This window comes from Condylura cristata, unplaced genomic scaffold (genome assembly GCF_000260355.1).
Source record: "Condylura cristata isolate star-nosed mole 26May11 unplaced genomic scaffold, ConCri1.0 scaffold00028, whole genome shotgun sequence".
NCBI classification, from domain to species: Eukaryota; Metazoa; Chordata; class Mammalia; order Eulipotyphla; family Talpidae; genus Condylura; species Condylura cristata.
This window is the reverse complement of record NW_004567129.1, coordinates 17,043,530-17,056,494: the sequence shown is the minus strand read 5'-3', so window position 1 is coordinate 17,056,494 and position 12,965 is coordinate 17,043,530. Positions and strand designations below refer to the sequence as shown.

Genomic DNA, 12,965 nt, shown 5'->3' with positions numbered 1-12,965 from the left:
CCCCCCCCGGAGGTGACCACATGGCACGACAGACCTCTTCTGACTCGCCCGCTGCTCCCCTCAGCAGTACACTTTATCATTCTGCCTGTTCTGTTCCCCGCTCTGTCTCTGGTGAATCCTCTCAGCGCCCCTGCACCTCTGGCCTGTACCCCAGTTCTGTATGCTTAAATAAATAAATCTTTAAAAACAAAAAGCCTAGCACTAGGATGTCAGCTGAGAGCGGGGGGCCCTGAGGACTCAGAACTACTGTATCGGCCCCCTCCCTTCAGTGAAGATCATGAGCGCCTTGGCCAGGCTTCCTGTGAGTGGTGGCAGTGTATGCGGGTATGTTGGGGAGTTGATTCCCCTGGTAAGGTGCTGGTAAGGTCTACCTCCACGCCTTTGAGGGTAGACCAGACCAGGGGCATCTAAGGCAAGCTGAAGCTGGTCTTCCCTGGACCCCTGCCCGTGGCCATTCTGTGCTGCGGGTGCAGGAGGCCTTGGGGACAGGTTGGTGTTTCCCACCCAGTGTTGTGAGCTACAGAACACATGGGGGCGACACTTCCTCCCACATCATATGCATCTTTAGTTTTCCTTCCTCACTCCACCAGCTCTCTCCCTGTTGCTCCTTTTTGTTCTTTGTTTTTCCTTTTCAGTCTCCATCTCTACTTCCCTTTCTGGGCTTTAACCCTCCTAGGGTGTCCCACAGGCTAGAGCCACTTGGGATAAGCTGCTGCCTGTGAAAGCTGCCATTATTTGTTCTGGTGACTGTGTTAGCAACTCAATCCTGTCTGCTCCTCCAGCCCATCTGGGATGTAGGGAGACGAGTGTGTTGTCTTTAACAGCTAGCTGCTTTTGTCCTCCTCACATGCAGATAGTGTCTCTGATAATATCTTCGTAATGGGCCTGTGATGCATCCTTAGCTTTGTATGGTTCTTTCCTATTTCAAAGAAGAGTCCAGCTTTTGTTCCATTTGTTTCTCAAACGCTTGAAGTAGACAGGGCGAGTATTTGTGATTAGGCATTTGATCAAGAAGAATAAAACTAAAGCACACACAGAGAAGCAGTTTGCTCAAGAGCATACAGCAAATGAGTAGCAGGCCGATCTGAATGTAGAGCCCTGGGCTCCAGCCCCTCCGCCGCAACGGTGCCTCTCGGTGGCATCAGGATAGGGTGCCTGGGTGTGGCTGTTGGGATGTAACTGCAGCTCAGAAAGCACCTGGACTTAGGGACCCCGTTGGACACTTTGTGCAGGATGGAGTGGATGTGGACAACTGTGGGGGGATACCCCAGTAGGGAGTGGTTTGCTTCCCAGCATGGGCGCATGGGCATTTTTGTTATCCTCTGGCCTCCGGCTTCTTGTGCCTTGCTGTTGGCTCTGCTCTATCTAGTCTCATGCCACATGAGGTATTGGAGGTACACTTCACCTCAGGAGCTCGGTTCATTCTTCTTCTTCTCTGGTAGTGTGGCTGGATGTGCCACACCCCCCCCAGAATAGTGGGTGAGGTTTGCTTCATGGAAGAGGTCGCAGCCTTGCGCAGCAAAGCCAGATGGGTCTAACAGTTGTGCACTGGATTGGATTTAGCCTCAAACCGTGCTGGCAGACAGGGTGACCTGGATGAGAGCTTTGGGGATCCTTCCAGGCTGGTGTTTTAGGCCCGTGTTTTCATCTGTGGAAGCATTTAGGACCATCTGCAGATTCTTTTCCAAAACAAGGATGCATGTTAGGAATGATGAAAGATTTTGGAAATACATAGTGGTGATGTTACATAACATTGTGGATGAATGCCATTGAATTATACACTTAAAAGTGGTTAAAATGGATGTTTTATCTTATATGAAAGTTTAAAAAGAGGATGTTACCTGATGAGAATTCTGTATCTCTTTGGGATAGATAGGGACAGTGGAGGGGTATCAGTCATTAGAAAAAGCTCTCCAGGGAACTGATAATACTTTCCCTAAATTAGGAACCTCAATTGTAGACAGTAATATCCTTTTTTCACTTCACCTTTGTTGGAGTCCTGCACTTGAATCATGGTTAACAATGGGCAGGGCCAGGACTTGAGCTGGTTCCAAAGCCTGTGCTCTCCCTTCCTACTCACGCCTCCCCACATCCAGGGGACTGGAATGTCTGCTTTCCTGAGTCACTGGAGCTGTGACCACAGGTCTGCTGCGGGTAATGCTGTTACTCCGCTCAGATGTGGGTCTCATTCAGATCCTCTTCCTGCCACACCGTGGAGACGGGCTGTGGTCTGGGTCCGGGAGACCTGGGGTTCCACGAGAGTTTCATGCTAATCCTGGCCAGAGAACAGACCCTAGTTGCCTTTCCCCTTCCTCATGGCTAGATCTCTTAGTTTCTGATTTTCTTTCTGGTCTTGAACACGCTCATGATGTGAAAAAATAACTGAGGGAAGTACTTGGAGGAAGTCCTGCCGAGAGGCTTGGCTAACCAGCTGACTTTGCTTAAAGCACCAAATACCAGATGAGTCTAAGTCAGCACTTGCCATGGGAGCTTCCAGAGATGGGTGTTTCAGCCTGAGGGACAAAACTAGAGTGTGAATTTTTTTAAAAAATTTATTTATGCATACAGAAATGAGGTACAGGCCAGAGGTGCAGGAGCGGTGAGAGGATTCACCAGAGACAGGGTGGGGAGCAGAACAGGCCGACTGACGAAGTCCACTGCTGAGGGGAGCGGCGGGCAGGTCAGGAGGGGTCTGCTGTGCCATGTGGTTCTATCCCCGGGTGGGGATAGAGGTTCTATCCCCGGGTGGGGATAGAACTCGCTTTGAAGCCTCTAGGAGCTTCACAGTGCTGTACTTGAACCCGTTGCGCCACCAGGGAGGGCCTAGAGTGAAAATTTTTATTGCGTATCTCACTGGGCCTCACTGTCAAGAGAAGGTGCCCTTGAACGCCTGCCAGACTGACCCTAGGACCTCAGGCCCAGACTGCCTCCTGGGGTGCAACTGAGGTCTGGTCCGCCCTGCCAGGCTCTGGCAGTTAGGCCTAAACCAACAGGCCCTTTCTTGGCCATGAACTGTCTACCTGCCTCTTGATCTGATGTCACCTACAGGAACCTGCCTCAACTTGTCCCCTGGTTTAGGCAACCTGCCTCTCTGCTGCCCCCACCTGTCTAGACTGGCAGCAGCTGCCTGGGTGTCTGCTGCTTGACAGGGATCCAGTTCTTGGAAGAGGACTTGTGGGATCACCTTCCCTCTAGCTTGCCTGGCCTGATATTTTTGATGAGGGAAGGAGATAGCAATGTCACGGACATGCAGTGTCATCTGCATCTCTCTTGATTTCTGACTTATGTGGCCTGGCTTGCTGCCTCCCTGACTCTTTCCTCTGTCACTTCTTGCTCCTCTTTTGAAGTCCTTTGCAATGACTATGCAACAAAACACAATTTAATATGTCAAATCTGTTGTCTTGTCCTTTGCCAGTGTCCCTTCTGTCTGTCTGACCCCCCTGAAGGGAGGGGTGTGTGAGACACAGGGTACAGAACCTGGCAGGGCTTCCTGCCCCCTCACTTGGAGGATCCTGGAACGGTGCTCTGAGAACACGGCCTGCAAGCAGGAAAGGAACTGTCAGCCATGTGCCCTCAGCCAAGACTAGGCCCAGAGTCACTCTGAGGAGGGAGTGCGTTGGGCAGAGCTGTTTGAAAACCACATGTTCCGACATCCTGCCCTTAGAGACCCATTCAGGAAATAGGGGTGGAATCTGAGAGTCCGTATTCCTTAAGTCCTTGGGGTTCTGATAGTTGCCCAGGCAGAAGATCATTGTGTTCTTTGCAGGCATGCGTGCAGACCCACCCATTCGTTTGTTCATTTACCAAGTATGTGTACACCACTCCTGCAGGCAGGGGGCTGCTGGTGCTCAGGTTCTGGAGTAGGAAAAAAAGGTGGACTCCTTGCTTGTGGACACAAGCGAACATAGACAAGTCCAGGCCATTGGGGTGCAGGTCTGTGGCAGCATTTATTAAGTATGAGCAGCTGTGGTGGTGTGTTCCAGAAGAGGCAGGTGTTCTGGACTTTTTTCTCCTTAGATCCTGAGCACTCTTGTTAAGGGAATACGTAGACCTGTGACCTGCAAGATTCGCATCCTGCCATCGGTAAGGCTGGTGTGCTGTGTCAGAACGCCCGTTCTCTCTGGGGGTGATGACTGGGGCTGTAAATGATTCTTGAGGCGCTGACTGAGGGGTGGGGGCGAGACTGCTCCCGGAGCCGGCGGCTGCTCCCTCTGCTGCGCCAGTAATCATGTGTGTGCTCCTCTCCCTCAGCTGGAAGATACCCTGAGCCTCGTGAAGCGGATCGAGAGGACTGGCATTGCTGCCATCACAGTTCATGGGAGGTGAGTAGCTGCCTTTCTTGTGACTGGCTGCAGGGGGGTCCATGCCCTATTAAGGGCCCTTTATCGGGACCCAGGTGATAGCCACCTTCTCTTCAACATATGCAGCCCACGTTGACCTAGCTCTTTGACACCTCTGGGTCCTGAGGGCAGTCAGCCCCGGGTGGACTTGCATGTTTCATGCACAGAGATTCAGAGGCACAGACCAAGAGGAAGGACGATCGCCCCTACCTCAGGGCGTGTGAATGGTTAGAGGTATATGATTTGCTCAAATATCATGCAGCCAGGAAGTGGCGGAATTAGAATTCTGACTCTGAAGCTCATTTTCTTTCTACTGCACAGAGCAGTAGCTTCTCTCTTGAAAGATCTAGGGCAGGTGGTTTTCCTTTTAAAGGCACTGCTTTCGTGTCTGCCCTTGTTGGATGGCAGCTGGCAGATGACTACTCTATAAACAGTCTGGCCCCCGATCCTTTCATTGAGGAGAGGAGTGGAGGGGACACCCAGGCAAGACTAGAAGGGCAGGGGCTTAAATAGTCTTTATATCTGTAATTAAGTTGCCCTCTGCCAAGAGCTGAGGTCTTGCTCAAGGCTTCTCTTGGCTTCCCAGTCAGACTTGCTCTCTTTTGATGTGCTTTTGTACAGACAACCAGGTCAGCTGACTTGGGCCAGGGTGCCCTGTCTTCTCTGAGCAATGTTCATGTTAGGTTCAGAGGTCTTGTGGGAATGACCCATTTTTTACTGGTTGTGTGTATTGTTTGAGTCAAAGCTCTCTGGCCAGCCTCCTCTGTTGTACCTGAAAGCAGTTCAGGTCAGGGCTCACCTCAGCATCTTGTAGACTCACTCATGGCCAAGACCTTCTTGCAGTTGACCTTGAAAGGAGGGTCACTAGGTTGTGGTTCTGTCTCCCTGTGGCTCGTCGTGACAGCCGTGATCTGTGCTCTGCCCTGGCCACTGGGCCTACCCTGTCCCAGGTTCCTCTCCCGAGGATCAGCTGCCCAATTTGGCCTCAGCATAGGCAGCTGTGTGGGAGTGGCCAGTCTGAGCAGTGACAGCTGTTCTCAGTCCCTTGGGGAGGGCAGGACCCAGACAGAGGGGACAGCATTCTTGGGGCACTGTCCCTCCTCTCTGGCAGAGATGACAGAAACGAGGGTATGAACTTGGGATCCACAACCCACATTGGCCCCTGCACCATGCCTCATGCTCAGGCTTCAGAGAGAGTTGAACTTGCCGTCTTAGCAGGGGCCTCTGTCGCGCCTGTCCTTCATGATGGAGGTCAGGAGAACCATCTCATGCAGCCTAGACACCTGTCCTTGATGACCACATGACCTACCTGAGGTCGAGCAGGGCAGACAGTAGGGCTGATGTAAGGTAACCCTGCACCTTGGACACAGCCTAGGGCACCCAGCCTCAGCCCACTTGTTTTCTCTCTCCAAGGAAGCGGGAGGAGCGACCTCAGCACCCTGTCAGCTGTGAGACCATCAGAGCCATTGCTGAAACCCTCTCTATTCCTGTCATAGCTAAGTAAGCCCATGTTCCTTTACTTTTTTTGTGCCAACACCTCACTCAGAAGGGATTCAAGCTGGCATACCAAAAAAAAAAAAAAAAAAAGGGAAAGATATTAGTGTGAGAAAAACAAAAACAAGCTACTTTAAAGGAAAAATAGGGTGAGATGAAAAATGAAATTTAGAATGAGTGTGAAACATGTCTATCGTGTCCCTTGGCCTCTGGGGAGTGGCTGATGTAGGTGTGTCATAGGCAGGGACCCAGATCATCATGAGCGATGAGACGAGTGTCCAGGATGTGGGTGAAATAAGAAGGTGGTGGCTGGAGCAGGCCCAGAGGCTGGTGATGGCCCACCAGAGTTAGGTGCGTTGGGGGTTGTGGTGAGGAGGCTTAGCCAGAGCATTTGGAGCTGTGGCTTAGGGGGCACAAGGCAGGTCACAGTCCAAAGCCTGGGCAAGCATTCTGGGCACCAGAGGACCAGCACCCAGCCTGGCACGCGTGAGATACCGATGACCAGCCCAAAGGCTCACTAGTAAGTGTCTGGTCACTGCTGGGGAGCTGGCCTGTGGAGCCCAGTTGGGAGTTTGGCTCAGTCCTGCACCTTGGGGTGGCAGTCTGATGGCAGGATGGGAGCAGGAAATCTGCTTTAAAGCCTGAAGCTCTGACAGAGACATGCCCACCTAGTGGTTGAAGGGAGGGAGGAAGCTAAGGGTGGAGGTCGGTGAGCCGGGTCTGACCTTTCCCAAGCCAAGGATTTTTGGGGGTGGCTGGGAGAGTGGTAGATGCTGTTGCTGCTGCTGCCACCTGAGGTTCCCCCCAGTCCTGATGGCTGTCTCTGGACTGAGGCAACTGCCTAGCTCCTGTTGAAGACTGAGCAGCTTCTGAGGGGGCCCTAGTGGCTGCAGGGTGGCAGGAAGGGAAATTTTGGCCAGACTGGGTTTCCTTCCTTCCTCTCATGATTACTGCTATGTCTGTTCCCTCTACAGGGTTTTTACTGAGCTATTAATGCCCCAGCCTGGGGCTTTTCCTGTGAGCCCGGTATCCATTCCAACTCCTGCCTTAAACTATGGGCCAGCTTTAACCACTGTTTAGGAGGAGGAGGAGGAGGGAGGGCCAGATCTCTGGACTACCTCATAAGCACCAGGCACAGTTCAGGCCCCTTTTTTATCCAGCTTGGTGCTTCTGACCCCATGTGGGGTGTGAGTTATAGTCCAGTCTCCTGAAGCTTTAACAGCTGAGGGACCTGGCCAGTGCCACACAGTTAATGAGTGGGGGGCTGCCTGTTTCTAAAAATGCTGGTACAGGGATGGGGACGCCCCTCACCTTCCTTTTGCTTTTAGTGGAGGATCTCATGACCACATCCAAGAGTACGTGGACATAGAGGACTTCCGACAAGCCACGGCAGCCTCTTCAGTCATGCTGGCCCGGGCGGCCATGTGGAACCCATCCATTTTCCTCAAGGAGGGTCTGCGGCCCCTGGAGGAGGTCATGCAAAAGTACATCAGATACGTACGTCTTGGCACCTTCTCAGAACGTTTCTACGTGACATTCCTGAGTTAGTGCTTTGGGAGAGCCCCCAGCTGCCAGCACAGCCCTGCTGCTACCCTCCTTTTCATTTGATCTTGCAATGCAGCTTTGGGCTCCCAGCTACAAGCTAAAGAGGGGGTACTAGGGAGGGTGCCCTACCATCACCTCCTAAAGCTTTCAAGGTGTATGGGTTATAGCAAAACCCTCTGGATCCAAGGTGCTATTAGAACCCCAGACACATGGCATCACCCCCCCAGTACACACATGTGTGGGAGACCATGGGGCCTGCGTCACTGAAGATCCCCAGGCCAGGGGCTTGGTGATGGAGCAGCTGGAGCGAGGAGGAGCCATTGTAGCTGTTACTGAGGACAGAGCTAGAGGATAGAGACATCTCACTTAGTCACCAGGCCTGATCACTTCTAAAATTCTTCTCTTTTGCTTCCCAGATTGCTTTGACCTGACTTAGGGAATTGCCTAACTTTACACCCTCTCCTCAGGGAATAGCATTTTCTTCTCACTGGGAGCTTGATGGTAGTGTCCTGTAAAGGAATGTTTTGATGAGTTCACTGTCTTGTCCCTATGGCACTACCCCAGACCCTGTGGGACTCTGATCAGCCATGCAGGTTTCCAGGCAGAGACAGTGAGTGGTCCTTGGATTCTTCAGGGAGCTAGCCTGAGCTGAGTGTAGAACTCTCCCAGGGCAGACTTTCACCCTCCTCTGTTGTCCAGGGGCTCCCCCCTGCCCGTGAAGGTCAGGAGCGTCTCAGATGCGCAGCCTGCCTTCCTTCTCTTTGAGCCATGGCCGGGCCTGGGCAGCTGTGGCTCCATGGTGTTCTGGTGTCCCCAGGGCTGTGCAAGGTGGGGACGGTAGGAGACCTGTTCCTCTCTGCTCAGTGCCGCAGTCCTTACCTTCTCCCCATGGTTCTGGGTGTCCTGTTGGGCAGGTTGGTGACCACCAGGCTCACCGATGGCCTGGGTCAGCCCTGAGGCATGGGGAGTTTGCTTCAGCCCAGTCCAACTGTCCAGCTCTGGGCTGCTGGCAAGACTGTGGCAGAGAAGACATGTTCAGTAGGACTGAGCTTGCTCACTGGGTGAAAGGTGATGTTGTCGTTTCTGCTTAGCCTATCCCTTGGCAACTCCTCAAGAGGGAGTGTTGTCACGGAGAGAGGGAGCAACTTTCAAGCTTAGGCAGGGTTGTTTCCGGTCCAGCCAGGTGCCGCTGTCTCAAGCAAGCTGAATCAAGGCTTTGCCTCCGGCTGGGGCTTACCCACCCATTCCTGCTATGCCCTGAGGGTGCCCTGGCACCATCCCTAGCACTGATGACAGGCCTAGGTGGAGCTATTAGCACAGTGTAGGGGCAAGGGGCAGGAGGGAGTGCTTGGCTCTTTCTCGCCCTGCCTCTAGACAGCAGCCTCCAACGGGTAGCCCAGGGTTGTCTCAGCTTGCCGCCCTGAGCTTCCACTTTCCAGTCTGCGGGGTAACAGCTGCACCCCATGCTTGTCTAGATAAGTGAAGAGACAAGTGACACGTGTGAACACGCTCATGGATGGTGCTGTGCTTTCCTGTTGTCGGGGAAATTTGGAGACAGGCTATTTAAGATGTGGGAGGGGCAGTTACCCGTCAGGATTTTCAGGAATAGAAGATCTATTCTGGGGCTGGATCTGCCACCCAGTATTTGGCTTGCACCCCCCCCCCCCCCCCCCCCCCCCCCCCCCCCCCCCCCCCCCCCCCCCCCCCGCAAACCCCCTGCCCTGGAGAATACTTGACTGCAGGTCCTCTGTGACTGCTTGTGCTTGAAGCTGCACATCAGCACCTCAGTCAGGCTTCCCATGGAGAGCGTTTTTGACTGTGGGCCCTGATGGTGACATTTGCTTATTATAAATTGTCTCCCTCAACCCTTTTCTTACTTCCCTCTCCGCCCCTCCCCATCCCCCCACTTCACTGGAGGAATAGGTAGCCAGAATGGAGGTGGGTCTTTCTTTCAGAGTCGCGTTGCCTTGGCTGCAGGCATACCTCTGATGCCCCCCTGGAGCCCCCTCCCCTGCCCTCAGAGCATGGCTCAGCTCTCCAGCCTGCCTGGCAGCAGCTGGGCTCACGCTGGTTCTCCTCCCAGGCTGTGCAGTATGACAACCACTACACCAATACCAAGTACTGCTTGTGCCAGATGCTGCGAGAACAACTGGAGTCGCCCCAGGGAAGGTTGCTGCACGCCGCCCAGTCTCACCGGGAGATCTGGTGAGAGGGGCAGCAGGTTGTCCTTCGGTCCTTGCAGACAGGCCGAGGTTTGACCCTGAACTCGAAGCTGACTGCCACAGCAGCAGGGACGCACCTTCTCTGAGTGGATGCTTAGGAATGGGTGGTGGTACTTTCAGAGCTTTGGAACTTTCCATTCTTGGGTTGCTCTCAGCAGCAGAGTTTAGGAAACTAGGGCACCAGTAGGAAGAAGGAATGCACGGGCTGGGCTTGGGGATTCCTGGGGAGGAAGGGACTTTCCCAGTAGCAAACCTGTCCCTTAGTGCCATATCAGACCTAGTGGTCAGGGGAGTTGGCGTTATAGAATGGAGCCCGGACCTGGTCCTGTACCGCACATATCACTGCAGTCAGAGGCCACCCCGTGGGCTTTTAGATCTGGCATAGTTCCAACTCACGCAGTTGACATTTGGGGCCCTTCACGACCTGGCTTTGTGCCTGCTCCCTCAGCTTCCTATCTGCTTGGCTTCCCCGGCTCCACACCTATGCTCGAACTGGATCTTCCCAAGTGCTCTTTCCTCATCATGTCTGTCTATACCCTCCCTCCAAAGATGCCTTTCTCAACCACTACCACCTCGTCTTTGTGAATGTCCTTCAGCCTTGGTCATCCTTTCCCCAAGGGAAAAGCCTGACTAGAACCTTCCTCCCCTTCTGGCCTTGTGTCTCTCCCCCACATAACTTGCCAGCTTGACCCAGTTTTTAGGAACTCAAGAGAAAGAGTAGAACTGGCTCTGGCTGCGACCAGAGCCTAACTGCCTGTTCAGGGGAGGCCTAACTGCTTGTGGTTGGGGCGGGAAGTGGGAAGAGTCTCAGTGGTCAGGCCTCCGTCTGTCTTTTCCCCCCAGGGGCCCACACGAGGATGAGGCTCTGCTTACTCCAGGCACTTGATCACCTAGGTCAAGTTGCGCTCTCCTGGCTGGGGACACCTCCCTGTGTGCTTCTCCTTGGAAGAGACTGGGCTTAGCTGGTAGAGGTGACCTTTAGAGCCTTTCTTCCCAGCTTAGCCTGCCTTCCAGTGTCCACCCTCAGGGGCTATTATTCATGTTTTATCTGCCAATCCAGATGATCTGGGTGAGGGTAAGGTGTGGGTAGAAGGCGCCTTCTGATAGCTAGGTCCTCGGGAGGATTTGGTGTAAGTGGGGCGTGTGCTGGTGGCATTTCTCAGTGGTGGGGGCCTGGACACCTGCCCTAGCTCCTAGATGCTGGCTCTACTAAAGGACTTGCCTCTCTGCTTCTCCCTTCATAGCGAGGCTTTTGGACTTGGTGCCTTCTATGAGGAGACCACACAACAGCTGGATGCTCGGCGTGCTGAGTTCTTGGCCAAGACCCCAAAGGGGGAGCCAGCTGAAGATTCCTGTGGTGTCATTAAGATGGCTGTCAAGTTTGACCGGTAGGTCTCTAGTATAGCCTCAGTATGGCCCATGGCCAGTGCCCTTGGGTCTGACTGCACCAGCAAGCTAGCTGTTGTACATGATTAATGCCCCACTTAGGTATCACAAATCTTCTTGCTTTGGACACTTGTTTTAATTCTCAGCATCCGAAGAAAATATTTGAGAGGAAATAGTTCCTGAAAGTCCAGGCAGGGTCTGCATGTTGCCCCAAGGATAACTGAACTCTGCCTTTTTCTTTGACCCACCCCCACCCACAACTTGGGGTGCAGGGACTTGTCTCCTGGTCCTGAAAACTCTGCACTTCTTTTCTGGCCCTGTGGAGCTCCCCAATATCAGCGGCACCCTACCCTAACCTAGCTGTGCGACCTGTGCCCACACCCACTGCCCCTCACCAGTCCTGTGGTTTCCTCTTTAGGCAGAAGTAGCTGCAGGTCAATTATTGCCTCAGACAGTGACTCAGCTCTGTGTGAGGCCCTCATCCTCATCTTCTGCCATTGGGGATCTGAGCCTTTCTCAGGTTCTCAGGCCTGAACCAGGAGCTGGTCGTGTTCTGTGGCTTGGGAGTAGGGGGCACAGCTTTTGGGCAGTCATGCTGGGAGCACTCCTGGCAGGGTGCTGGAGCATGGCCTATCCACGCTCCTGTCACCGACTGACTCCGAAGCTGGAGTCCGCTGTGATCGAGGCAGCAGCAGGTCCCAGCACTATGGGAGCCTCATTGTGGTGGGCACTAAGCTGGATCCCTAAGACCCCCCTGTGGGGTCTCTGCATCCCTACCTGGCCCATGAGTTCCTGATCCTGACCTGACAGTCACTGGATCTTCCCTTTTGATGGTTCAAAGCTGTGTTTCAGGCTGGAATTCTGAGTGCTGGGTTTCCTTAACACCCTCAAGCATGTTGAGGCTCATTTTCCCTTGAAGTAGAACCCAGGCCCAAGCCACTGGTGGGGCAGGAATAGGAGGCCAGGAGAATAGGTTGGGGAGCTTTCAGGCAGCCCCCTGAGAGCTCAGTTCCTGCACCCTCTCTCAGGATTTGAATAGAGCCCCTGCTGAGGGCTGGAGTGGTGGGTGCACTGACTCCTTCCCCGCATTTCCCCAGGAGAGCTTACTCACCTCAGGTCACCCCCAAGATGTGCCTGCTGGAGTGGTGCCGGAGGGAGAAGCTGGCACAACCCGTGTATGAAACGGTGAGTTCCTGGCTGTGGCCTGCGTGCGGCCAGCCTGCAGCGCTCTTACCACCAGCGCCACCACCCCAAGCGCCACTGCTCGTGCCCTGAACTCGGATGCTTTGCCCTCTGTGGGTGTGCAGAGGTTGTAGCTGTTGGTAGCCCTTCCCGTGGCCGCGGGCCTGTTGTCTCACTCTGGCCAGTTTCATATAACTGAACTGGGCACTGCGGCTCAGGGGCTGCTAGGTGGAGATTTCTCTGGAAAGAGCCAGTTGGCTTAGGAAGGATGCTCACATTTAAAAGTCCAACAGACAGACACTTAAAAGGTAACCAAGTCTCAGGTGAGAAAATGATAGTAATAACGAACAGCTATATACCAGAGACATTTTATGGGGGTGCAATGGGGAGTGGGATCAAAAACAGTGGGGGGAGGGAAATGCACTGGACTATGGTGATGGCACATGGGTGATTTGGTAATGGGAAGCCCACGGGGATTACAACTGAGATGAAAAAATACACAAAATGATGTAAAAATAAACTATTATGTTATTTAAGGAAAAAAAAAAGCTAACCAGGTCTTGGCCAGTGGGCCACTGGCCCAGCGCGGGGCCCCATTCATGGGATTCTGGGAGGGAACCCAGACAGTCTTCCCTCACCACCTTGGCGGCCATGGCTGCACCTTGCTTAGGTCGCTCTTTCTCTTCTGACCTCCAGTTTTTCCTTTCTAGTGTCCTCCCTGCCAGAGTGACTTTCCTAAAACTAAGCTGAACTCTGTATAGCTCCCTGTTGAAATCCTTGTCAGCTCCCCAGTGCT

General features: G+C 53.5%; 1 protein-coding gene across 2 annotated transcripts in view; it reads left to right on the top strand.

Moving 5' to 3' along the window:
• DUS2 (dihydrouridine synthase 2) overlaps positions 1 to 12,965 on the top strand; it is a 30,139-nt gene that overhangs the window by 15,706 nt on the left and 1,468 nt on the right. For both annotated transcript variants that reach the window (XM_012730786.1, XM_012730785.1), the window contains exons 8-14: positions 4,018 to 4,083; positions 4,252 to 4,322; positions 5,754 to 5,840; positions 7,163 to 7,331; positions 9,463 to 9,584; positions 10,846 to 10,989; positions 12,085 to 12,172. In XM_012730786.1, the coding sequence (XP_012586240.1) occupies positions 4,018 to 4,083; positions 4,252 to 4,322; positions 5,754 to 5,840; positions 7,163 to 7,331; positions 9,463 to 9,584; positions 10,846 to 10,989; positions 12,085 to 12,172 (747 nt within the window). The remainder of the gene's footprint in view (positions 1 to 4,017; positions 4,084 to 4,251; positions 4,323 to 5,753; positions 5,841 to 7,162; positions 7,332 to 9,462; positions 9,585 to 10,845; positions 10,990 to 12,084; positions 12,173 to 12,965) is intronic.